General features: G+C 44.2%; 2 protein-coding genes across 5 annotated transcripts in view; both read left to right on the top strand.

The window, feature by feature from the left end:
* Positions 1-10: 10 nt before the first annotated feature.
* LOC138793193 (serine/arginine-rich splicing factor 6-like) lies at positions 11-12,168 on the top strand. The gene is made up of 6 exons (XM_069971582.1): positions 11-232; positions 3,426-3,553; positions 4,800-4,912; positions 6,984-7,192; positions 8,655-8,702; positions 9,817-12,168. Exons 1-6 carry the CDS (start codon positions 108-110, stop codon positions 10,826-10,828), a joined length of 1,635 nt encoding a protein of 544 aa, XP_069827683.1. The 5' UTR covers positions 11-107; the 3' UTR covers positions 10,829-12,168.
* A 14,902-nt stretch (positions 12,169-27,070) lies between these two features.
* LOC138793192 (lethal(3)malignant brain tumor-like protein 4) overlaps positions 27,071-27,405 on the top strand; it is a 35,924-nt gene continuing 35,589 nt past the window's right edge. The window contains exon 1 of one of the 4 annotated variants that reach the window (XM_069971579.1): positions 27,071-27,143. The gene's annotated coding sequence lies outside the window, so the exon portion shown is untranslated. The other 3 variants (XM_069971578.1, XM_069971580.1, XM_069971581.1) reach the window with 3 other exon arrangements.

The raw sequence follows: 27,405 nt of genomic DNA, 5'->3' as shown, positions 1-27,405 counted from the left end.
AGCCGACGATCCTGCCGTTACCATCCAGTTCCGCGCATGCGCTCCGGCTGTTGCGTGTAGGGTAATGAGTGTTGGGGTGACAGCTCTGACGCTGTGCACGGGGCGCTATGTCGCGGTTATCGGCGATGCCGAGGATTTACATCGGGCGACTCAATCACCGGACTCGGGAGAGTGATGTGGAGCGCTTCTTCAAGGGCTTCGGGAAGATTGTGGAGGTGGATCTTAAGAATGGGTGAGTGGCAGACAGGTGCCCAGGAGAGGCTCCTTGTCTGTATACTGCCGGCCTGGCCGTGGCTTGTCTGTATACTGCCGGCCTGGCTGTGGCTTGTCTGTATACTGCCGGCCTGGCTGTGGCTTGCCTGTATACTGCCGGCCTGACTAGGGCTTGTCTGTATACTGCCGGCCTGGCCGTGGCTTGTCTGTATACTGCCGGCCTGACTATGGTTTGTCTGTATACTGCCGGCCTGACTATGGCTTGTCTGTATACTGCCGGCCTGGCTGTGGCTTGTCTGTATACTGGCGGCCTGGCTGTGGCTTGTCTGTATACTGGCGGCCTGGCTGTGGCTTGTCTGTATACTGGCGGCCTGGCTGTGGCTTGTCTGTATACTGCCGGCCTGGCTGTGGCTTGTCTGTATACTGCCGGCCTGACTATGGCTTGTCTGTATACTGCCGGCCTGACTATGGCTTGTCTGTATACTGCCGGCCTGGCTGTGGCTTGTCGGTATACTGCCGGCCTGACTAGGGTTTGTTTGTATACTGCCGGCCTGACTGTGGCTTGTCTGTATACTGCCGGCCGGCCTGGCCGTGGCTTGTCTGTATACTGCCGGCCTGGCGGTGGCTTGTCTGTATACTGCCGGCCTGGCGGTGGCTTGTCTGTATACTGCCGGCCTGGCCGTGGCTTGTCTGTATACTGCCGGCCTGGCCGTGGCTTGTCTGTATACTGCCGGCCTGGCCGTGGCTTGTCTGTATACTGCCGGCCTGGCCGTGGCTTGTCTGTATACTGCCGGCCTGGCCGTGGCTTGTCTGTATACTGCCGGCCTGGCCGTGGCTTGTCTGTATACTGCCGGCCTGGCCGTGGCTTGTCTGTATACTGCCGGCCTGGCTGTGGCTTGTCTGTATACTGCCGGCCTGGCTGTGGCTTGTCTGTATACTGCCGGCCTGGCTGTGGCTTGTCTGTATACTGCCGGCCTGGCTGTGGCTTGTCTGTATACTGCCGGCCTGGCTGTGGCTTGTCTGTATACTGCCGGCCTGGCTGTGGCTTGTCTGTATACTGCCGGCCTGGCTGTGGCTTGTCTGTATACTGCCGGCCTGGCTGTGGCTTGTCTGTATACTGCCGGCCTGGCTGTGGCTTGTCTGTATACTGCCGGCCTGGCTGTGGCTTGTCTGTATACTGCCAACCTGGCTGTGGCTTGTCTGTATACTGCCGGCCTGGCTGTGGCTTGTCTGTATACTGCCGGCCTGGCTGTGGCTTGTCTGTATACTGCCGGCCTGACTAGGGTTTGTCTGTATACTGCCGGCCTGGCCGTGGCTTGTCTGTATACTGCCGGCCTGGCCGTGGCTTGTCTGTATACTGCCGGCCTGGCCGTGGCTTGTCTGTATACTGGCGGCCTGGCCGTGGCTTGTCTGTATACTGGCGGCCTGGCCGTGGCTTGTCTGTATACTGGCGGCCTGGCCGTGGCTTGTCTGTATACTGGCGGCCTGGCCGTGGCTTGTCTGTATACTGGCGGCCTGGCCGTGGCTTGTCTGTATACTGGCGGCCTGGCCGTGGCTTGTCTGTATACTGGCGGCCTGGCCGTGGCTTGTCTGTATACTGGCGGCCTGGCCGTGGCTTGTCTGTATACTGGCATAGGAATAGGATGTCCTGTGATCTCCATTGGGTGGAAAACTTACGCTCCATGTTTCACAAGTTTGTACATGGATGATAGTAAATCCTGTTTTTTATCACCGACGGCAAAATAATGAACATGATCATTATTTTTGAACGTCTTTTGCAAACAGCGGACGTTTTTTATTAGTCGTTCACACACAGTTTTTCTTTTGTCACCGTTCTTTCTCAGTTTTTACTATTAAACTCAATGGACCTTTCAATTAAGCCGCATCCAAAGGGCAATAAGAAATCCTAAAATAAAATAAGGGGAGGCCAGACAGCTAAATGACATCCGTTATTTTAGCCTCAAAATAACGGACGTGATTTTAAACAGAGCTGAAAAAAACGTTGTGTGAACAGAGCCTAAGGGTGAGTACACATCGAATTTGCCCTGTCTATGCAGTGTGTCAGCAACCTGTTAAAAAAGGGGATGACAACTTAAAGGAGAAGTCCTGTAAAATTTACAAAAGGGAGGAAGGTGGGGGGGAATAAACTAAACTTAATGTCCCCATGTCTCGGTAGTGCCGCTCCCTTATCCAGCTGTCCACCGCTGGATGTAATTTTCAGCTTGAATCCGGGTACGTCATGTACCCGCCTCTTCCGGCTGCATGGCCAGGCTGAGCAATTGCCTGCTCAACCAATCAGTGACTGGGGAGTCCTGTCCCAGTCACTGATTGGCTGAGTGGGCAATTGATAACCCAGGTAAGTTGGGCGATACGGGGACGGGTAAGAATACTTTGTTTATTATTTTCCCGCACCCCTCTGCCTTTCTCCTGTCTGTCAGTTTCTCAGGAAATGTGTCTACTCCTGTTGAGAATATAACATACGCCCTGTTCTAGCCCACCCCCTCCGCTCCCTCCCCCCGCTGTGACACCTGTTAGCAACTTTTGACATGTCAAAAGTTATTTTTCATGACAGGTACACAGGTAGGCTATGTTCCCACAATGTACTGGCCATTCACTCAAAAATAACGGCCATTGTATTGATTGTGAAATAAAGGCCGTTTTTGCATCTAAATCAATGCACAATGGCCGGAAATAATTGACACGTCAGGTCAATACATTGACTGTATACCTGTTTTATTTCAGAAAAATTAAAAAAAATTATCAGCAGGACCCTTTTAATTTTTTTTTCATCTTTTTTTTTTAACGTATGAAAAAACGCATCTATGTGCATCTGTTTTTCTATACACTTCCACTATTAAAAAAAAAATGGATCAAAACGCATGTGTTTTTTTTTTATTATTGTACACAAAATGTGGTCATACAAATACATTTTGATCCATTGTTTTTGTTTTTTTAAGATGGAAGTCAATGGAAAAAATACTGATCAAAACTCAAAACAGATGCACATAAATGCATTAGTTTTTTCCTTTTTTTCACTTTTTTTTTTTGTTGCGGAAAACAGACTGCAGTGTAAAAGCAGTGTGAACCCAGCCTTAGTAAGTGACCAGGCAGCTGACTCCTGTATGATTGCATAAGGGCAGCCTCATAGTTATAGAGAACGCTGGGGATTCCTGCCGCTGGTATCTTTCTGACCCGTACTGTTTGTGTTCCAGCTATGGGTTTGTGGAGTTTGAAGATGTCCGCGATGCTGATGACGCTGTGTATGAAATGAATGGAAGAGACCTATGCGGAGAGCGGGTCATAGTAGAACACACACGAGCACCAAGAAGGGGCGTACACAGTGAGTATGCCAGGGACGTATTATTTTCTGAAACCTCTCCCCGTGCCTCTGCAGTGGCCGGACCCCGCCGGATATCATTTTATGTTTTGTTGCAATGTTGTCATAGCTTTGGGGGGGGGGGGGGGGGGGGGGGGGGGGACATGACATCGGTACAGAATGAGATCCAGAAGCCTGGTGGGAATCCTGGAGCGGTGAGACGGCCCTGCGGAGGCACAGGGACGGGTAGAGCTTGTTTGTTATATTCCTCCCCGCCTGCTATAACCGGACTTCTCCTTTAATGGAAGCAAAGGAATAAATGAGGGGGAGTAGACCCCCTCATTACTCTTTCCATCTAGTACGGACACAGAGCGGAGTAGAAGTAGCACTCCAATTGACCATTGGTCAGAAGCCATACTTTACACTGTGTGCACAGACTATTTTCTACGACCGCTGTTCACCGAACTGCAGCCATAGAAAATAGTCCTTTCGATTATTCTCTTCGGACGCAGTGAACAACGGCCGTAGTGTGTACCGCGTATATATACACTACGGCCGTTGTCCCATCCAATCGATTGAGCAGCAAGAACGGACATTGTTTTACGAACAAATCCAGTGTGTGAACTTGCCCCAGTGCTGCTTTATAATGTCCTCTATGCTGCTTCTTAGGATGTACTGTAAAGAAACAAAAAGAGCAGGACAACTTCTTCTGTGTGCGTGAACTACCAAAGACGTTAGGCTCCACCAACTAGTTTGGGGGAACTTGAAAAGAACATAGGGAAAAAGCTTATCTTGAACAGGAATGGACAGTTTTAGGCAATGTTCACACACTGTTAAATAAAGAAAATACAGCCGTAATTTTGAAGTAAAAATACAGAAATACAGCCGTATTTTCAATATAATAATGTACTCCCCTGGTTATACCTCTTTATATGTTGCCGAGTCTTTATGACCCATTACGTTCTACAATTCTATACCTAGTAGTAGGGGTGGTTCCTATTGTGAGATCCAGAAAAGGGTCTAGGGAACCAAAAAAGAAAAGGAAAAAACACCCAAATTCATGTAAGCATAGTTCCATATTGAAAATAATGGTTGCCGTTTTGGAAGAGGCTAAGTGACTGTTGCACTATTGCATCCTATTCAGGTCATCACATGTAAATGTGCTATAAAAGGTTAAAAAAAAATTCTGCAAGTAAATACTTAATTATTTCAAACTACTTTCATTATTACCTGCAAATGCACAACCATGGATTCTTTCCCTGTGTCCTAGATGGCTTTGGCTACCGCAAAAGTACAGGCGACAAGTTCGGCCCTCCAGTTCGCACAATGTATCGCATTAGGGTGGAGAATCTATCTACACGTTGTAGTTGTCAAGACTTAAAGGTAGGATTGTTTGTAACTGTTGGGACATAGCTTTACACGCACAGGCATTTACACTTATAGGGAATGTGTCTTCAGATAATCACTTATTGTTTAAATAATGTTTTTATGTTAAATATATATTTTTAAGAATTTTTGGTGACTTTTTTTTTTTTTCTAATTTTCTATTTTCCTATCTATATTATAAGAGATAATCCTGAGATCTTGCAGTTTTCATTCTTATCCCTGGGGCTAAAACTAAGCTGAGACTTCCTGTTGTGTCTGTGATGATAAAGAGGAGGCTGCTATAAAGTGATCTGTACAGCATTGCAGCGTCATGTGACACCAGTAGATTCACATTCATCTCAAAGGGAGAAAGTCTGTCTATTGTCGTGTTGTAAAGCATGTTACTAAATGCTGTTAAGAACAGCTCAGGCAATATGGCCACCTCCGTAACAATGTACAAAAAGGGAAATAAAAAAAAATTAAAGTCAGAAAAAAGAAACAGATTAGAATAAAAGAATAAGTTTTAGTATTTGACTTTAATCAGTGAAAGAAAATTTAGGAGACACATTCCCTTTAAAGAGGAACTCCCATGAAAAAAAAAAAAAAATATATATATATATATATATATATATGTAGAGTTGCCAAACGGCACTGTGTGGCTCAAGGCTCAAATAGGGTGCACTGCCCCACGGTTCCAGACCCAGGTCCCGAAGGTAACTCAAAAAAGAAGGCAAGAGGCGGCACTCCAAGATTATAGTGAATAAAACGTGGTTTAAATTTATTCACCCAGTATGCAACGTTTCAATCTACTCAATGAGATCTTTGTCAAGCACAAAAGTGAGCAATAAGGGGCTGGTATATAACACACCATAAGACAGCCCACTAATAAAGTGACATCATATCAATCGATGATACATATAATAGTGAAAAATACATAAAAATGTGATAAAAAGTGATGACCTTATATGGGGGGGGGGGGGTTGCGTAAACATAATTAAGAAAAGTATACCTATCTGCCTTTCTGTGCCCGTGCCTCCACCGTGCTGCTCTCGGGAAGCTGCCAGAAGTCATTTTTGGCTGGCTTCTCCATATGTCACGGCCCCAGGTCCTGCTGCTGGATTGTCATATGCCCCACTGATGGATTGCCCGCTCAGCCTTTCAGTGACTGCAGAGATGTCCCGCCCCAGTCACTGATTGGCTGAGCAGGAAATCCATCAGTGGTGTATGTGACGTTGCAGCTCTAGGGGGCCGGTGGCTGTCCAGTATCGTTCAGGCAGCACTACAGGGGCACAAGGATAGGTAAGTATACTTTTTTTATTACAATCCCACACCCTCCTGCCTGCCTGTATTTTTTATTTTTTTTATTTCCTGGGACTTCTCCTTTAAACACATATGAGGGTACATTATAGTTTAGAAAAAAATAACTAAAAGTAAAATTTCCCTAATAGTACACCGCAAAATGAAAAGTAAACTGATAAAATATTTTCAATTTGTGTTAATTAACCCCTTTCCTGCTGCAGCGATGGAAACACTACAAGCCCCAGCATTTCCTGACTTTATCCCATAATTCTAACACTATCCCTTGTCTTCTGAGTGAATGGTGCGGCAGAGTGCATGCTCAATAGAGATGAGTGCAACTCGAGTATGCAGAAGTCCATCCAAACCTGAGCGTGTAGTGGTTGAAAAAGTTGGATGCAGTCCTAGGGAGTCCTGGAAAACTTGGATACAGTCTTATTGCCTATGGCTCTATCCATGTTTTCCAGGCAGCCTGATAGTCAGAATTCTTCTGTTTGCAATAATCTTCCCCAATCTTGTCATAATGTTCCTTCTTGAGTAACTATGCAGACATGTTGTGGGAGATTTATCAAACATGGTGTAAAGTGAGACTGGCTCAGTTGCCCCTAGCAACCAATCAGATTCCACCTTTCATTCCTCACAGACCCTTGGGAAAATGAAATATGGAATCTGATTGGTTGCTAGGGACAACTGGGCCAGTTTCACTTTACACCATGTTTGATAAATCTCCCCCCGTTGTGTGCATCTAATAAAGTTTCACTGATTCTTTTGTTCGCCATTTCTTCTTTTTAAGGATTTTATGGGTCAAGTGGGGGAGGTTACTTTTTCCGATGCTCACCATCTACGACCAAATGAAGGAGTTATAGAATTCCGTTCATACTCTGATATGAAAAGAGCTCTAGAAAGGCTGGATGGCAAAGAGATCAACGGCCGAAAGATCCGTCTTGTGGAGGATAGGGCTGGCTCTTGGGCCAGACGCTCTTCCTCACGCAGCCGTTCAAGGTAATTATTCTAAATGTTGATAATGATCTAATTGTGCTGTATTAATCCAGAGAAGTAATCATCATTTCTCATGAATTAGACTAGAATGCATGCGTTAACACATGGTCAGTACATAAGTAAGTCCATACATTCACAAAGTGACACTTTATCAAAGTTTTCAGTTGTTAAAGCAAATCTGTACCCAAACTGATGCCATTATTTTCTTAAAGGAGAAGTCTGGTGACATTTTTTAATTTAAGTATTGTACTGGCCACCTAAAAGTTATACAAATCACCAATATTCACTTATTATAGAAAGTGCTTCTTTTCCCTGCTTTTACTACTGCATCAAGGCTTCACTTCCTGGATAACGTGGTGATGTCACTTCCTGGATAACATGGTGATGTCACGACCCGACTCCCAGAGCTGTGCGGCTGTGGCTGCTAGAGAGGATGACACTGAGGGCAGGGGGACACTGAGGGACACAAGGCGCTGAAGGGACACCGAGCATCCCCCTGCCATCATCCTCTACAGCGGCCACAGCTCTGGGAGTCAGGTCGTGACATCACCATTTTATCCAGGAAGTGACATCACCATGTTATCCAGGAAGTGACATCACCATGTTATCCAGGAAGTGAAGCCTTGATGCAGTAGTAAGTGCAGGGAAAAAAGCACTTTATGTGCATTTCCCGTAATAAGTGTTTATTGGTGATTTGTATAACTTTTCGAGGGGGGCAATACAATACTTTAATAAAAAAAATTTTTGCTGGACTTCTCCTTAAAAAATAGTTTACTCCAACAGACAGTGTCAAAACATTCATGCCCTAGGCCTCAGGTCTTTGTCCACACCCTCCTTCTCCCAAGCCACACCGTCCCAATTCAGCACATGAGCTTTTGCAAACCAGTTCCAAAGATAATCCTGGCAGGGGGTGACGCTTCAGAGGGTAGGCTTGGAGCAAAACCTTTGACACCAGAAAAGGTCAAGGCCTTAAGCTTGGATGCTCTAGACCCCACCCCTTTGACACCAGGAAAGGTCAAAGATTAAATCCATCAATCCCAACGGTACCAGTGGTTTTGGGGGGGGGGGCGGCGTTTGGGTACAGATTTCCTTTGAAATACACTTTCAAACAAAGGCCACATTCACACGTCCCGCAAAGTTGTCCATGATTGTGGATCCACAATCATGAATCAACTTATTGCCCATTGATTTCCATTGTGCTATTTACATCCCGCTTTTTCACGGATCCACAATCCTTTCCGTGAAAAAATAGGACGTGTCCTAGTGTGGATCGTGATTAACCCATAGAAGCCTATGGGATCTGTGTTTTACACGAATGTCGCATCCGTGACGTCCGTACAAACACAGATCAAATCTAAGCAAACTAGTTCCAAAAAGTCAGGTGTAACGAAAAAGATTCCACCCTGCAAATATGTTTAAAATACTGTATTTTCTTATCGATTTTAATCTTTCTTTACGATTTCAGGTCAAATTTCAGATCTCGATCATGGAGGAGCAGCCGCTCTAAATCAAGGTAGGGCTGGAAGAAACACTGAGAGGGTAATACCGAAAAGTTAGAATGCCTATAATATATATATTATAATTTATTATTATATATTTTTTTTAAAGGCAATATACTGATACCTTCCGCAGTGAACAATTCCTCTATGTAAATCTCAAAAGAAAAACACCAAGGTGATATGCAGGAATCATTGTATCCCCTCTGTCTTGTTCTTTTGAGGTTTATGTGGTTGGTTCTGAGGGACAGATATTATGGTATAGGTACCTCCTCAGTGTAAGACAGGAGGGAGTTTACTGTGGTTAGCTGCTTCAGGGGTTGTGATCGAAAGCAGTTTTGCAACATACTCTATTTTTTTTTTTTTTAAGTTTTTTTCTTTTGTTTAAATTAACGGTATACATACAACCAAACTATGGTCCATGCTCCCTCTGTGCCAATATCTGGTCTTTTCTCTGTTAAAAAAAAAAAAAAAAAAGACCAAACAGGAAGTCCCCGGTTTTTTTTTTGTGCACTTACACAAGGAAAGACACATGTTCACCATGCAGGTTGTATATGAATTAACTTTTGCTAATTATATAATCAGCTCTGCAGCTTACCAGGAGACAATGCTCTTTTTTTGTGTAACAATTCAGTCAGTATAATGTCACTGTGTGGTTACAGAGGTTTTGGTAGTGTGTGACAGGAGAGCTGACCATACAATGCGAGCACCCCCAGGATTCTCTGCTACTGAATGTGGACGCGCAGCAACTGTACACATGCACAGTGAAGGGAGACACCTAGTGATCATATGTACAATGTTAGAGTTTATTGTAAAACTGCTTGTAATCGCAACCCCTGTTGAGTTCTTACAAAAAAAATTTGGTTTGAATGCCTCTTTAAAGAAGCAGGATACTTAAGACTGGCTCTAAGGAAGACAAACCTAACCCACAAAAAAGTTTTTATTATTCCCTTTTAAATCATAATATTTATTATCACGATATGTAACTAAATTTCTCCTCATGTAACCTATAGTTTTATCCAACTCTAGATCCAGGTTTGTCACTAAGAGTTAAAATGATATTTTTTGTTCATTTAAGAAGTGGTTGGTTGTGGGCTCTGTTTTTTCATGCATTTTCCCCCAAATTTGCAGATCGCGTAGCAGAAGCAAGCGACGAACCCGGAGGAGCAGGAGTCGCAGTGGAGACAGGAGACATAGCAAAAGTGTTAGCAAGGGTAAAGGGGATAGCAGGAGTCGCTCTAAAGACAGGAGCCTGAGTAAAAGTGTAAGCAAGAAGAAGAGGGGACAAAGTCACAGCTACAGTGAAGACAGAGTAAAAAGCAAAAATAGGAGCAGGAGCCCTAGTAAACTGAGAAAGGACAAAGCTAGCAGAAGCCCTAGTACAGAACAAAAGAATAGTGCAAGCCGAAGCAAGGAAAGAGAAAGCAGGAGTCAAAGCAAGGATAGGGACTACAAAAGTAACAAAAGAAGTCGCATTAGTGAGAGGCAAAAGAATGGTAGTCAAGACAGAAGTCCCGCAAAGGAACATGCGGAAAGGGAAAGAAGTCTGAGCGAGGATAGAAAAAGGAGTCACAGCATGGAAAAAAGGGATAGCAGTCAAAGAAAAGATAGGGATCGAAGCAGTAGCCAGGATAGGAGAGAGAGAAGTGGGACCAGGGATAGAAAAGATAGGGACAGAGGCCAGAGCAGAGACAGAAGAAATAAACACAAGAGGAGCAGAGACAGGAGTCTGAGCCAAGAAACTGACAAAAACAGCAGCTACAACGATAAATACAGTCAAAGCACAGATAGAAGCAAAGGTCACAAAGAAGCGGAAAGGAATGGTACAAGAGGCCGCAGTCAAAGCATAGAAAGGAATCAGCAACCTAGCCACGAAGACCGGAGCAGCAGTAGTGAGCCCTCCGACAAAAGCAACGTAGTAGACGCTGCAACATTTACCACAGAGTCCGATAAGGAAATTCAGGAGGATGTCGCTGTGTGCAGAAAGGAAGAAACTGAAGAAGATGAAGAAGAAGAAGAAGATGATGACGTTGCTGTAACTCCTACAAAAGATATTCCCCCCGAGGACACAGACGAAGAATCCTCACCAGTTCACTCTGCTCACAGTCAGCAGTCGAGATCCCCTTCCCCTACAGAGCCGTGAGATTTTTTTTTTCTGATTCCCTTTTATTAAACTAAGTTGCACTCTGCACCTTATGTTAATGTTTTATATTTATTTCAGAAATTAAAACATCTTCTGGTCTGTAAGCCCGCCATTCTTTTTCAGGACAAAAGTGTTACCAAATTTTAGTAATATTTTGTATGTTTGAAAGCAGAGCTATCTTTGAAATATGTTGTATTCATAGGTTGAGCACCCCCTCCCTCCGACTCTGATATACTCAGTAGCCCTTTAATCCCTAAGGAAGGCAATGAATACACCATGCTTATAATTCTTGTTGAGCGGAGAGGCCAAACTGTTTGGGTTCCATTCAACTGTTCCAAACCTGCATTCAGGTTCAGAGAAAGTTTGGCCTCTCCGCTTAACACTTCTCATAATCCATGTGTCTGGTGTATTCCTTGATCTCTCCTGTTGGCCAATGAGCCCACTATTTTTCTGTGCTGTTTTGGATGTTGCAATGATTAACATTTCTGGCTTATCAGTTCCGTTGGGGCAGCCACTCTCCACTGAATTTAGAGGAAAGTGACAACTTATACATGGCCAATTCCACGCTTTTCTACAAATTAGCTGCTCTTAGCCATTGGGAACCCACTGACCACACACTGAAGGTATTACACAGCATGCTACTGTAATAGGGGTTGTTTCAGGTCAGCTATTGACTATAGAGATACAACCATCTAAGAAAGCCAAGAGACATGCCACTTCAGATCCATGCAGTATTCCATCATTATCTATCACGGGAAAACCCCTCCATTCGTGAAGTTAGTCGAGTTGTTGGAAAAAAAAAAAAAAGAATACTCTACATTCTTGTAAAGATATGATTAAAATTTTAACATCTAAATATTTTTGTTACCAAACAGAGCTCTGTATTGTAGGCTAACAATGAGATGTACTGTAGGGACATACCAGAGCTATGTGCTAATGCGGACACGTCTTCTAAGGCTCCGTTCACACGGAGTAAAACTGGCGTAATCCCGCCAGTCTCCATATCATTCTGGCAGTCTATGGGAGGCTTGCGCACCTCCAATGTCCACGTGGAAGAATGGACATGTCAATTATTCCGTGCGGAGAGAGGAGGCGTTCGAGCCTCCCATAGACTGCCAGTATGACACAGAGGCGGTTTACTTTGTGTGAACGGAGCCTAACACTTCAAGCATATGCCGAATTGTTTGTAGGAAAGATTCAATTCTCAATGCACCAGACTGAACTGGCAGATCAGGAATGTGGGGGGGGAGAATTATAAAAATAAATAAAAAAAAAATTGCTTGTGCACTTGATCTGCTTGTGCCCATATACCCCTACACACCAATGACGGACAATAAAATCCAATGTCGCAGATCACCATTTCAGCTGACCTACTTTTGTGTATGGACCTTCTTTTTGGGCTGAGGAGGCTAACATAGGGGCTCACTCTGTTTGCTTGTAGTTTTTATACACATTCATACAGTTTATAGAAGTCAGTTCTACTTGGGAAACTGAAAGGGCACATGATCCAACATTAGCATGTAGCGTGGGTTCATTTTTGTCTTTGGCAATTGAGTATGTACCTAATAGTCTTTTATCCAGGCATCTTTACAGGTTCGCTAAAATAAAGAGCTGTGTCCGTAAACAGATGCTTTTTAAATAACTTGCCATTGATGTATTTAAATTTTTTTGTGCCTGTGCCAACTACTGTTTTTTCCATGTTTCTTGTTCTTTTTTTAATTCATAATTTTTCAGTTTGAATAAAAAGTATTTTCTTCGGTGCCATCATTGAGTACTAACCTCAGATGCCTAATTTTTTTATTAATGTATGTTTTGTCTTTTCTGTTTCCCAACAAAAGTTCTCACTTTCTTGGTGATTAAAGGTGTTCTTACAGGCAGTGCTAGCAGCCGCGGCTAATGCCTAGGATTCCTGATCAGTGGAAAATGGCACCTGGTCTTGCCACGTCAAGCTGTGGCAAGTCCAGGTACTACAGCCTACAGTTATTGGGATATCGAAAGTGCTTGCCACGGCCACTAGTTCTGCAACTACTAAAGATGCTACTGCCTCTCGAAATTTCCGTCCTTGCTAGTCCAGTGGGTGTTTCACCCCTGGAGATCCAGCACTGTCGTGTTTCTCCAAAAATAAGACCCGATGTTACAATATTTTTTCATTCTAAAAAAAATGGCTAGTACCTATTTTGGGGGTAGGTCTCATTTTCGAAGAAACACAGTATGCCCCTACATTGTAGCCCCACTCTATACAGTAGTTAGCCGCCATAGTATATGTCCCACTGTTGGGTTCCTATGTTGTAAGTTCCCCTGTAGTAATGTATACCTTCTTCCCCTATACTGTATACCTTCCCCCCCCCCCCCCCCCTCTCTTGTTTGCCCATGGACCCTCCATTCCCTCATATTTAATATCCCCTCCTGTGCATCTTTTTACTTATCCTGCCTCCCCTGCAGCTTGTGTTGAGCAATTGGGGGCGGAGCATAACAAGTCTGGCTCTGATTGGCTGTTACTCAGCCAACTGGTGTCTGGCATCTGGTCAGCTGACTGTGACTAGGTCTTATTTTTAGAGTAGGCTTATATTTCAAGCCTACTCCAAAAAGCTGGCGAAATGAAGCTAGCTCTTATTTTTGGGATAGGCCTAGCACTATACATTTGAATGGGGTATTGTTGCAATACTAGGTGCACCTACATGTACTTGTGTCTAGAAATAAGATTAAAAAAAAAAAAAGGCATTGTTGAATGTACAACCTCTAGGAAATATGGCATCATTGTGTACGGTATGAAAACATTTACATGGGCACTGTCATTTTAAACAATTTCCCTTTATTTAAAAGCCGGTCCTAACTTATTTGTTACGCACATAAATTACCTTAAAACGATACAAGAAAAAAGCCCTAAAATCTTGGCCACTGTTTGTGTCTTCCCACTGCTAGTTGCCGGAATGATGTAATATCTGACAGTAGTCAGTATGTAGCTGCAGACTATTGACTTGGATTAATATGACCAGGAGCTAGTGACAGAGTTACATTGTTTAAAACATAAACGGCATAGCCCCCCATGGTGTTTGGCTCCTTTTTAACCAAATTAACCAATGCACCAGTACCATACTAGTTGCTAGAAAAAGCACCAACCATATGGCGCCACATCAGACACCAAATCTGCATTGTCCTATGTGCTTCTTTTTTTATGAGTAGATGACTGTGATGCTATAGGTAAACAAAAGGCCCCATTGGGTGACACACAGGCTCTGCCAATAACAAATTGAAGAACTTGCAACCACTGATATCATATGTAACTCAAGATGGCCACTCAGGAAGTACTTTTGGATACAGCGTAAGCAATCCTGGAGTCAATGTTACCACATCAGATGCATAATAGATGAGTGTGATGTGAATGGCCTCCATTGTGCATGCTCGAGTATGGAGGTAAGTATACTGTTACAGGCTAGAGCCCTATATCTGCTGCCAAATCATGTACTTGCTCACCTAAAGCAGAAATAACAGGCATAATCTTGGACTAAGGAATCAGGAGGGAAATGACATAGGTAAATGTTGGTTGAAAGAATAAAAAAGATACTGATTCGATATGTCGAAACTGGCTATATCCTCAAGTCATATCTCCCCATTTCATCCAAAAAAAAGCATCATATTGCATCCAAATGCCTAAGCAGGCAAACTGTAGATGCCATAGACCAATAGTTGGCATCTATATTAGCATTAGATATGCCACAAGATAGCACTATATGGTAAAGGTACCATACCGAGTTTGAAAACATATTTTGAATGCATAAGTATCAGGAGCCGATATATCCTAGCCACTATCCTTTATGGGTCAATAAGATATAAAAAATGCGTTGTTTAGAATTCTAGACCACCACTTTTGGCATGTTTACATGTTACCAATTGCTGCAAATGCTACAACAAGAAGGCCATAAAGGAGAAACCTTCATTTAAGCCCTGTGGGTTCATGCATGATAACCTATGAATCCACCCTGCTTCTTCACTTAGTAGAAGACTATCCAGGTTGTCCCAGTTTGGGTTGACAGATGCCACAGAAAATGAGAGTTTAACACTTTCTGCCATAAAATGTACGTACATGTCTCGAGAGGAGCATAACAATTAAGTTGCATAGACCACTCTCCTCGATCTACAATTAATAATTGCCATATTTGATCAGTCTTAGAATCTATCGGATTGATAAATTCTTTGGTAGAAGGTAAGTACCTGCAACATTGACATCGGCCACGTGGGTGAGAACCGACTATTACAGACCGCAACCAGGTTTCATCTGTGTCTTTAAATAACTAAATTAAAATATTGCAAAGATTTCTGCCTCTCCTTTAGGTGACACTCGGTCTTAGGCCTACTACTCCTCCTAAATCATTATCATTTAGCAACATCTTCCAATCTCTGCGTCAAATGCGCATAACAAGTTGGTCATTAGCTTCATAGATGCCAATGCACCTTATCTGCTTTTCCAGGGGTTGTAAAGATGTACCATAATTCAACAGTAGAGCTTAACGATTTGAATGTACGGCCCAATGGAAGTCCTTTTTGATGGGTTTGTGGGGTTAGTCTCTTGGCAAACCCTGGCACAAATTCTGACATTCCTTTAAAAACTGAGATTGGTCCAAACAGTTTCTCATTGCTTGTAGTAGTAGATTAACTATAGATATCTGTTTGTATTTGGAAATTTTCATCAATAGAGATGGTTAGATCCAAGAAATGAATTTTCCGATCCTGGAACTCAGGTATGAGCAACATGCCTAAAAAACATATATTTGGTGTTAAAAGGTACCCATACACATTAGATTAAAAATACAAGTGGTGGTAGTTCCGCTCCTAGTGCACCAAACCGCCTATTCTACAAATCTAACAAAGTTCCGAAAAACAATGCTGGAGATCAGTGAAAGAAAATAGCCTTTCCCTTACGTCCGAAGCAGCAGCACATAATGGGGAAGATTCTATCTTCCTGCAATGATAGGACAGATGGTAACAAGCAATAAAGAGTTAATTGCCCCGCCTATAAGGCCCTATGCTGACCCAGCCTCCTTGTGTTTTTTTCTGTCCTTCTATGGGACAGGTGGTAGGAGGAGAGCGGGGAGCAGGCCTATGTGTGTTTCTCTGCTCTCCTTCCAATAATTCTTCTTTTTCACATGGTCGTGTGGAGAGGGAGAGTTTTTTTGTATATGTATTTTGTTTTTTATCTTGCTTTGTTGTGTACAGAGCAAAGATTTTATTTTTCTTATGGAAGCAGCCGCCATCTCAGTGATCGCTCAGCTTCTATGCTCTGGTCAGTAAGTATTATGGCGCCATCCGCTGCCGGGCTGCATGTGGCTGCTAACCATGGCGCTGCTCAGTCAGGACGCCGCTTCCTGGTGTCTGTCTTCGCTCTTCAGAGAGGTAAGTCATAGTCCTCCGGCCTTTTTTGTGAGGAATTGTATGGTGCCTGTGCAGGCTCTCTGCCTGGAAGCCTGACCTGTATTGCAGGAGGCCTGTGTGCAGGCAAATGGACATAAATTTCATGAGATTTATAATAGTTTATAATTTATTTATTTTTTTTGCCTGTGCGAGCTCTGTGAGACAGTTCCGCTATGTGATCATGCGGTATGGGTCCTGTTATGTAATAATACAGTAAAAACTATCTGCTATATGTGTATGCAGCCCTAGATAAGAGCTGTTAGTTATGCGGTCACTGAGCTTTTTGTGCACCTGGTTGCTGATTTCTTGCACTAGTTGCTGGTTGTGTATTGATTGCACCTGGTATCTTTCTTACACTGGCACTGCTTTTTCTTGTTGCATTGAAGCTATGAAACTGCATTGTGTGTACACAAACCTACATTTGCTAGGTGTGTATTGGTGACACCTGATGCGTGATTCATTACACCTGAGTGTGATTACTAGCTCTAGTACTGCGATTAAAGGATGCAGTGAGACTGCAGTGTGTGAACAATAGCCCAAAGTTGCTAGGTGAATATTGATTCCTTGCTCCAGTTCTGCTGTGGAAGGATGCATTGTGTGAACACAAACCTAGAGTTGCTATTTATTGCACCTGATGTCTGATTCCTTGCTCTAGCTCTGCTGTGGAAAGATACATTGTGTGAACACAAGCCTAGAGTTGCTATTTTTTATTACACCTGATGTTTCATTCAGTACTGCTTTTGTATGATGCAGTGAAGTTATGAGACTGCATTATATGAACACAACCCTAAAGTTCCTGGGTATGTATTGAGTGCATCTGGGGTCTTTTCTAGCACGGTTACTGGTATTTAATGTTGCATTGAAGCTATGAAACAGCATTGTGTTTACACACGCCTAGAGTTGCTACATGTATTGTACTGCTATTTTTAAAAATAAGTAAAACAAAGATATTGCAGGGTATGATCACAGCTTTAGAGTTTCTAGTTGTGTACCGAGTATACCTGGTAGCTGTCTTACATTAGTTCTGCTATTGAAACAATGAAAGAAAGAAATGAACAATGAATGAAAGAAAGCTCAGTCACTTATGTATGTGTATCCTGCAAGATTCCACATCTAGATGGCAGTGGAATTTATTTTTGTTTGTAGATTGTATCTTCATTGTAAACCATTACAGAAGATGCTATATCTTAAGCAGATGGTGCTTACTTCTGAGTATGCGTGTCACTCCACATTTGGCTTCCCGATCCGTGGCCCCTCCACGCTTGGAGAGGAGCATTAGACTTTGCCAGAGATGGATGTTCTTTCTAATAATACTCTATGTACCATGAGAATCCACCTGAATGGATTGGGAACACTGAGGAAGGACTCTTCCTTACAGAAAGGTACAATCTCTGCCCCAGTCTGAAAAGGAGAAGGAAATCCTCCCTTGTCCCCCATTCTATAGAAGTTTCCAGCATGGAAGGTACTGGAAGAAATGATGGATCCGTCACTAAAAGGGATCATCCATCTCAGAGGTCTTGTGGATGGGGACAAAAAAGCTTGTGACTAAGGGTGGTATTACACGAAGCGATTTTTTTTCAATTAACGATAAACTATCTCCAACGATCGCAATAGCGGTTGCCTAATAATCGTTCGTTTTACTACACGGAAAGATTATCGGTTATATTGGAGCAACAAAATTCAAGAACACTCCCCTTTCAATTTGCGAATGAACAGGGAACGGCTAACGACATCTTATTCAAACGAACGATGTGCGAACGATGTGTAAAAGACAAACGATAAAAATAGATTCAAAACCTATTAAACGACCAGCGACCAATCGTTCGTCGTTTAATCGTTGTCTACTATTACACTTAAAGATAATCGTTCAAATACGACCGATTGAACGATTATTCGAACGATAATCGCTTCGTGTAATACCACCCTAAAGCTCCTCTGGCAGCAACCGTGGGTTTACCTTATGATGCCATATTCTCAACAGTTTCCGATCCAAAGAAGGTAAGTTGTTGGTGAACGTCCATAGATCTACAGTTCTAAGCAAAGAAGGTTCCATATGGAGAACATATGCTCTGTGTTCCCCCTCCTAAAGGAGACTAACCATGCTAGTTGTGAGAGACACATATCTACATGTACCTGGCTACAGAGAAGACTGCATACACCTGCATGTACCTGGCTACAGAGAAGACTGTATACACCTACATGTACCTGGCTACAGAGAAGACTGCATATTCCTTTGCATCTTTCTGAAATCACCTCCGCTCCCTTTACATCCACTAAGGTTACCTGCCGGACCTGGGATAACATATATCTATCCTATGATAAGAAGGGAAGTAGATGGGACACTCTGTTATGTCAGCTGTAGTCACCATCTGGAGAGAATCCAAGATCACCATTGTCTCCTTCCTGCACAAGTGATTGTTAATTGTCAAAAACTTACACCACTATATTTTCACCTACCCGTAACCATTCCTGGGTCAGGATTCCTAGAACTCCCCAATTGGTGTCCCTTCACCCAATGATGATTGTCAGGTCTCATGACATCTGCAAGCAACAAATTGAATAGGCAGGTTGGCATATGTATCCCCGTGCAGCAGATGCTGTCAGTATGGGACCAAAGAATAAACAGCCTACATTGCGTTATGGTTTATACCCACAGATAAAAGGGCCTCAACATTTTCTTCAGTCAGTGGCAGACCAATCTCGCCCTCAAAGTGGGTGGAAGCAACCACCGATTCATCTAACAAAGGGTGAGACAGGCGAAGAAGACTTTGTTCCTAACAGAAGTGGCTGTCATCCAACATGTGAGAGATGAGAGCTGTAAGTGAGCTCCAGTCCACTTCAGCACATCAATCTATGGGGAAGCTATGGGAGTAAGCTCAAGAAAGCATCTACAGTGGTGCATATCCATCTATGGGGAAGCTATCGGAGTAAGTAACACATCTACAGTGGTGCATATCCATCTATGGGGAAGCTATCGGGGTAAGCTCAAGAATGCATCTACAGTGGTGCATATCGATCTTCAGAGCTGCATGTGATCAGTAGCATTACTGTTAAAAGCCGAAGCGTTTTTTGCATGGACCAAGAGATCTATCCAGCAACAAGGGAAGTCACAACGCCTTAATGTAAAAGGCTAAAGCCATGATATTACCCTGACAGAAGAATGGTCTCTGGACCAGAAGATGTTCTGGCAAATCACCAGATATTACAGCGACCCATTGGTCCCATGGCTATTTCGGGTAAAACCAGGATGCGTGGTTTTAACTCCCTAAAAATACTGTGGACAACAATCAGTAGAAGTCTTGTAAAAAGACAATACAGGATCAAGTCTCATTAATCCTGATAACCACAGATTGGCCCAAGAGGTCATTGTGGTAATTGTTGTTCTCTCCTGATGAATATGTCCAAAAGGACATTTTGGAGACTTTCCCAGATTCCTCACCTACTGCCCCATGAGGACAGATTGTCTGGCAAATCACCAGATATTATGGCGACCCTTACGTGGACCTAATGGCCATTTCGGATAACGCCAGAATACGTGGTTTTTACTCCCTAAAACTGCTAGGGACGACAACCCGTAGTAGTCTTGTAAGGACAAGACAGAATCATGCCTCAATACTCCTCTAATGGCTCAAGAAGGCATGGTGGTTCTCTCCTGATGCATGTGTCCAAAAGGACATTTTGGAGACTTCCCCAGAATCCTCACTTACTGTCACAGAAGGGCAGATTGTGTCTGGGTCTGGACCACCTATGATTGACGGCCTGAAGATGGACAGGCCTGATGAGCTGAGGCTTTTTAGAATTGGTGGTAAACATGATTCTGCTATTAAGAGCAGAACCCACAAAGAGAACCTCCCTGAGGGTGAAGAAGGTTTTCTATCCTGGTGTGAGAAGAATCGGACCTTTCCCATATCACTGTCTATCAAGGCGATCCTTCGATTTCTCCAGGATGGGTTTGAGAATGGGCTGAAGCTGCGACCGTCAAAGTACATGTCTCTGCTCTTTATGCTCTTCCAGACAGCTGACTGTCCCATAAATCCCTAATACAGAGATTTATTAAAGCTACGCAGAGGATTAAAGCAACTGTAATGGAACCAACTCCCAGGTGGGATCTAGGACTCGTCCTTCATCACCTTGCACGGCTCTGTTTTGAGTTATCTTTAGTTGAATTAAAATACCCGACCCTCAAGGTGCTTCCTAGTAGCTATTACATCTGCTAAACGCAGGAGTATGTTCAGACATTAGGAGCGACTGAACCATATCTTGTTATCCTTCAGGACTTTGTTTTTTTATCCTTACCTGTTTCTGCCTAAATTCCTCCAATGAGGAAGCGTTACAACTGCACTCTCTGGCTGTGGGCGGAGCCTTGAGCCTGCGCTCTCTGGGTGTGGGCGGAGCCTTGAGAGTTTATTTAGTGAGAACCAGAGAAGTCAGAAGATTTTATCTGTATCTTTTTCAGGAAGGAACAGTGATTGGAAGTCCTCAAAAGCCACTTTATCCAGATGGTTATGGCAGACTCTGTGTGTTACCAAGAGGTGAGAGTCCAAGTACCTTACCACAAGGGCAATGTCTACATCCTGGGTGGAGGAGATGTGCATTCTCATTGATCAGTTATGCAGAACTGCATTGTGGTCTTCTTATACTTTTGGACATTAGAACCTCTGGGCAACCAATCTTGGTAAACCGGTTCTCATGGCTGCTGTATGATTCTCCCACTCTTTATGTGATCTTGCTATATCCCCATTATGTGCTGCTGCTTAGGACGTAAGGGAAAGGGGAATTTTATACTCACCGTAAATTCTTTTTTCTGTAGTTCGAAGCAGCAGCACAAACTAACCCTCCCTATAAAAGTTTATGCAGCATACCTTGAGTGTTTTGGGTTATGTTTTTCCTAGATCGTTAGAAGTATATAAGGAGGCTGGGTCAGCATAGGGCCTTATTGGCAGGGGCAATTAACTCTTTATTGCTTGTTACCATCTGTCCTATCATTGCAGGAAGATAGAATCTTCCCCATTATGTGCTGCTGCTTCGGACTACAGGAAAGAGAATTTACGGTGAGTATAAAATTCCCCTTTATCCTCAGTGCCCCGTGCACTAAGGATAGTTTCCCTTTAAGTTTTGGGATAGCCATAACAGCCACTTTTGGGATAGCCATTCACACCACCATTGTGCCTTCTGTAGCACAGATATGTTCACGCACGTATACCAGTTTTCACCCTGCAAATTTTGAATCCAAGTGAAAACTCATGTAAGGGTATACGCACACTGAGGAAAACACGCGAAGGACTTGCGGCAGAATCTGATAAAGGGAGATGGAACTCCTTAAATGTGTAATTGCTTATTTTATGTAAATTTGTACAGATTTTATCCAATAAATCAGCTATTTAATTTGTTATACTCCACTCGTTGTGAAGGAATTTTTGGCAGCACTAGGATACCTACCAAGGTATTTTTTTTTTCTTCTCTCCACTGCATAAAACCACAGGTCCCAACACTGGGAGAGTTCCATTTCCTGGATCCTTTGACTGGCAGCCATTATTCGATGCTACGAGCTACCCCAAAGCAAGGTGATACACATAAAGCACAAGGGGCTCAAAGGAGGGAGTCCACCTATACTTTTATTTCACACATCTGCACGTAACAGGATTACATGTGGTGCCATCTTCCCGTCTCCTTTTTTTCCTCTTGTCTTATTTCTTGATTTGTTTAACACCTGATTGCAGTTTATTGATACTGATATATACCCTGATCGGGGATTGTGTGTTTATGTAAGCTTAAAAATTGAACTACAAAATAAGAGGAAGCTATCACGTGTAAGAAAAAGAACAGAATAATGGTGCACCCACAACCATAATCCATTAGTACAAAAATACTGTACATACTTTATTTAAGTCACAAAAATAACATACATAAAAACGGCTTGGACATACGTTTAAAAACACTAAAAACCCAATACGGGTGAACCATCACTTGGAGGTTGGTGGAAATACACCCAACCACCACCGGATTGGGCAGGTCCGCACTTGTGGTTGGGTGTATTTCCACCAACCTCCAAGTGATAGTTCACCCGTATTGGGTTTTTAGTGTTTTTAAATGCATGTCGATTTTTATGTATGTTATTTTTGTGACTTAAAGTATGTAATTTTGTACTAATGGATTATGTGTGTGGGTGCACCATTATTCTGTTTTTTTTTTCTTGCTACTACTAAGCTTGCAAATGGCTCAGATGATGTGAGCATTATTTCATAGGTCAATAAATCCACATAGATATATACACTGCTCAAAAAATAAAGGGAACACTCAACACATCCTAGATCTGAATGAATGAAATCTTCTCATTGAATACTCTGTTCTGTACAAAGTTGAATGTGCTGAAAACAAAATCACACAAAATGTTTTGGGCACCTTTGAATGTTGGTGCTTTCACACTCGTGGTAGCGTGAGACGGACTGTACCACCCACACAAGTGGCTCAGGTAGTGCAGCTCCACGCCGACTGCTACACACTCTGCAAGTTTTTAACGATTTCACTTGAATAAAGAAGACTCCATGTATCTTCTCTATGTTTGGATTATTTATATATGCAAACTGCATTTCCTTGGATGAGCACCCTGCCATTGTCCCCACTATATGCTGGTCATCGTTGGCATTATTTTTCAGATAGGAGGTTGTCGTTTCGCTTTCTCTTCCATTTCTGTTTTCATCCATTTGGGTCCGGACTTTGTTGTGCAAATGGGTGATTCCATTACATTTGGACATCCACTGAAACCGGGTTTGATACTTGAATAATCGTTACTTAAGTGTGATGTTGAAGCATAACTGAGGTGTCTAAGCTCCAATATGTGTCCATTCAGGGTCCTGGAAGCTGAGCGACTAGTTCTGGCTATATGTTAAGGCAGCATTCACACATTCCGTCTTCCACACGGAACACAGACGTGGAAGGCCTGTAACTATACCCCCCTCCCCCCAGGCAGCATCTGTGATAAGATGCTAGGAGCGGGGGAACTGTACAGATGTGTGCGTATTCTGTGCGGAACACGGAACGTGTGAATGTAGCCTAAGATTGGTCACCACTAAACCTAGCACAAGGTAAAATTAACTTGTAATACTCTTCCACCTGACAAAAATAGGGTAGTGCACAACTGTGCTTAGCTGAAAAAAGCATATAGCAAGGCCAAGTATTATACCTGGGAGGCATTCATTGGATTATAATGCCTGTGATTACCTGTAAGTAAAAACTCATATTAAAACACCAGATCGCTCCACAAGGGTATATGCACACAGAGTAAATGTGGCAGATAACTCAGCAGGGATTCCGTCGCTAATCTGACCACCAACAGCCCCCACCCCCCCCAACCCCTGCGCTCTCACTTGAAGTTCCGTCCGTCGCATAGACATGTGAATTCTTTGGGCGTACAGTGGAATCCGCCTGACCAGTCGGGGTCTCAAGAAACCGGCTGATAAAAACATTTAAACATAGAAAAAAGAAAATCCAACAGCATCCGTACAGCGTATTCACATGTTTATTTGCATAATCTGGTACAGTAAATGCAACGTTTTTACCCTCCATGGGTCTTTGTCATGCTTGACAAAGACCCATGTAGGGTTGAAACATTGCACTTACTTTTCCAGATTATGCCAGTAAGCCTGTGAATTATTATTCTAATAAAAAGAAGCCATTCTTACCTGTCTGCCCTCCCTGCCCCCCTCCGGTGTCTCCAGGTCCCCCCATCACTGGCTAAGACGAGTGCCACAGTGGGAATGAAGTGGCATAGAGTTTAATGGTAATCAGATTTGCGGCCTGATTTCAGTGCAAGACTCCCAGCGTAAAGTCCACTGCAATACAGTACATGTACCATTACAGACAGAAAAAGGACCCATTGATTCAATGTAGCCGCACAAAGCCCACCATTACTTGCTGGCTTATTCAGATACATCATTTTCCCTTTTCATTTCTGCCTGTATGACCTTCCTACAACGCTTGGGCATGCTCCTAATGAGAAGACACATGTTCTCCTAAGGGATCTTCTTCCAGACCGGGATTAAAGCATCAGTCAATTCCTGGAAAGTCTGAGATACAATGTGATGTTTGGGGATAAAACGAGACATGATGTCCCTGATGTGCTGGACTGGATTTAGGTCTAGGGAACAGGCAGCCAGTCCATAGCTTCAATGCCTTAATCATGCAGGAACTGCTGACACAGGTCCAGCCACATGAGGTCTAGCATTGTCCTGCATTAGGAGGAACCCAGGGCCAACCGCACCAGCATATGGTCTCTCAAGGGCTCTGAGGATCTCCCTTCGGGAACCGTATGGCAGTCAGGCTAACTCTGGCACATGGAGGGCTGTGCAGCCCTCCAAAGAAATGTCACCCCACACCATTACTGACCCACTGCCAAACCATTTATGCATAGGATATTGCAGAACGTTCTCCATGGTATCTTCAGACTCTGTTACATGTGCTCAGTGTTAACCTGCTCTCATCCATGGCGAGCATAGGGTGCAAATGCCCAATCTGCTAATTTTGGTGTTTTCTGGCAAATGCCAATCGCCCTGCACATTGTTAGGCTGTAAGCAGAACACCAGCTTCTGGACATCAGGCCTTCATACCATCCTTGTGGAGTCTGTTTATTAGTTTGAGCAGACATGGATATTAGTGGTCATTTTGCAGGGCTCTGGCACTGCTCTTCCTGTTGCTCCCTGCTGTTGGGTTGTTGCCCAACCCTGATGTACTGGCCTACAGCCTCCTCCATGTCTCCTGCTATCTGCTTCATGTACATTACAGCCCCTTCCACGTCTCCTGGTATCTGCTCCATGCTCTGGACACTACGGCTTAATCTAAGGCTGCATTCACATTTTCTGTGTTTTGTCTGTGAAACACGGATGTTGAATGCCCAACCTTGATTGTTTCAATATCATGCCAGCAGCGGGAAAACAGTCTAGGTCGGGCAATCAACATCAGTGTTTCACAGACAGAACAAGGAACGTGTGAATGCAGCCTATGTCTCCTAGTGTACTGGCCTGTCTCCTAATATCTGCTCCATGCCGTGAACACTACGGCCTCCTCCATGTCTCTTGGTGTACTGGCCCATCTCCATGTATCTGCTCCGTGCTCTGGACACTATGGCCTCCTCCATGTCTCTTGGTGTACTGGCCAATCTCCATGTATCTGCTCCGTGCTTTGGACACTATGGCCTCCTCCATGTCTCCTGGTGTACTGGCCAATCTCCATGTATCTGCTCCGTGCTTTGGACACTACGGCCTCCTCCATGTCTCCTGGTGTACTGGCCAATCTCCATGTATCTGCTCCGTGCTCTGGACACTATGGCCTCCTCCATGTCTCCTGGTGTACTGGCCCATCTCCATGTATCTGCTCCGTGATCTGGACACTACGGCCTCTTCCATGTCTCCTGGTGTACTGGCCCATCTCCATGTATCTGCTCTGTGCTCTCGACACTATAGCCCCCTCCAGGTCTCCGGGTATATGCTCCATTCTCTGGACATTATGGCCCCTCCATGTCTCCTGGAATAATGGCCTGTCTCGTGGTACCTGCTCCGTGTTCTGGACACTACGCTAACAGACACAGCTAACTTTCTTGCCACAGCTCACACTGATCCATCCTGGATGAGCTGCACTACCTGACCGGCTTCTGTGGGTTGTAGACTCTGTCTAATGTTACCTCTATGGGTGAAAACAATGGCAAAAGTGATGAGAACAGAGAAGCAGTCTGTGGTCACCATCTTACCGTAGAGATAGAGCTATATGGTCGGTAACCTAGACAACAAAACCTCAACAATGGAAGGAAAAGAGCAGCACAGGACCGAAGTTAGCTAAATTGTTGTATCTGTAAAATCTTTGTATTTATAGGAATAAAGTTGTTTTTTTTAGTGCGCTCCCCTTACATGAGGTATCAGAGCCCAGGTCCATTGTATGAGGTATCACAGCCCAGTGCCCCTGTATGAGGTATCAGAACCCAGGTCCATTGTATGAGGTATCAGAGCCCAGTGCCCCTGTATGAGGTATCACAGCCCAGTGCCCCTGTATGAGGTATCACAGCCCAGGTCCATTGTATGAGGTATCACAGCCCAGTGCCCCTGTATGAGGTATCACAGCCCAGTGCCCCTGTATGAGGTATCAGAGCCCAGTGCCCCTGTATGAGGTATCACAGCCCAGTGCCCCTGTATGAGGTATCACAGCCCAGTGCCCCTGTATGAGGTATTACAGCCCAGTGCCCCTGTATGAGGTATCACAGCCCAGTGCCCCTGTATGAGGTATCACAGCCCAGGTCCATTGTATGAGGTATCACAGCCCAGTGCCCCTGTATGAGGTATCACAGCCCAGGTCCATTGTATGAGGTATCACAGCCCAGTGCCCCTGTATGAGGTATCACAGCCCAGTGCCCCTGTATGAGGTATCACAGCCCAGTGCCCCTGTATGAGGTATCACAGCCCAGTGCCCCTGTATGAGGTATCACAGCCCAGTGCCCCTGTATGAGGTATCACAGCCCAGTGCCCCTGTATGAGGTATCACAGCCCAGTGCCCCTGTATGAGGTATCACAGCCCAGGTCCATTGTATGAGGTATCACAGCCCAGTGCCCCTGTATGAGGTATCAGAGCCCAGGTCCATTGAAATAAATGGAGATGACCTGAATGGAGATGAGTGGCGCTGTCTGTAAGGGAATGCGCCTGTGTTTCCGTTTTCCTGGACAAGCCCTTTTATTTTTGGGACTTTGTATATGTTGTAGTTCCCTCACACACAGGTGCCCGAGACTCTGCCTCCACCTCACGGGTGGGGGAGCGGGCCGGAGTGGTTGCCTTGGAAATAGGAGCCGGGTGGGCGGGGCGACCGCTGGCTCCGCCCTTTGACGCCATCTTATGGTGGAAGAGGCGGCTCCGGGACAGAGGAGTGGTGAGGAGTGATGCCCTGCAAAGTGAGAGGGGAGTTTTGCTTTGCAGTCAGAATATATAGGAATCACCATTTGTGGGCGCGGGCGGCGGGTTAGGAGTTTTTTCCCTCACGGCAAATGGTTGTTTGTCCCGGAGAGCGGAGCAGGCGAGCCGAGCTGTGACATAGCGGTGGACGCGACACGCTCGGTCTCCTCACAGATGCTTTACCGATACAGAGGTGACAGGACGACTTCCGCGCTGCTTTACGGGACTGCAGTAGTGTA

Source organism: Dendropsophus ebraccatus, chromosome 5 (genome assembly GCF_027789765.1).
Source record: "Dendropsophus ebraccatus isolate aDenEbr1 chromosome 5, aDenEbr1.pat, whole genome shotgun sequence".
NCBI classification, from domain to species: domain Eukaryota; kingdom Metazoa; phylum Chordata; class Amphibia; order Anura; family Hylidae; genus Dendropsophus; species Dendropsophus ebraccatus.
This window is presented reverse-complemented; position numbering and strand designations above follow the sequence as displayed.

Bases quoted from the DNA above. Each gene is read 5' to 3' on its own strand.
- LOC138793193 (XM_069971582.1), top strand. From the start codon at position 108: ATGTCGCGGTTATCGGCGATGCCGAGGATTTACATCGGGCGACTCAAT. The intron at 3,554-4,799 runs GTGAGTATGCCA...CCTGTGTCCTAG, and splicing joins ACCAAGAAGGGGCGTACACA to ATGGCTTTGGCTACCGCAAA. The intron at 4,913-6,983 runs GTAGGATTGTTT...CTTCTTTTTAAG, and splicing joins GTAGTTGTCAAGACTTAAAG to GATTTTATGGGTCAAGTGGG.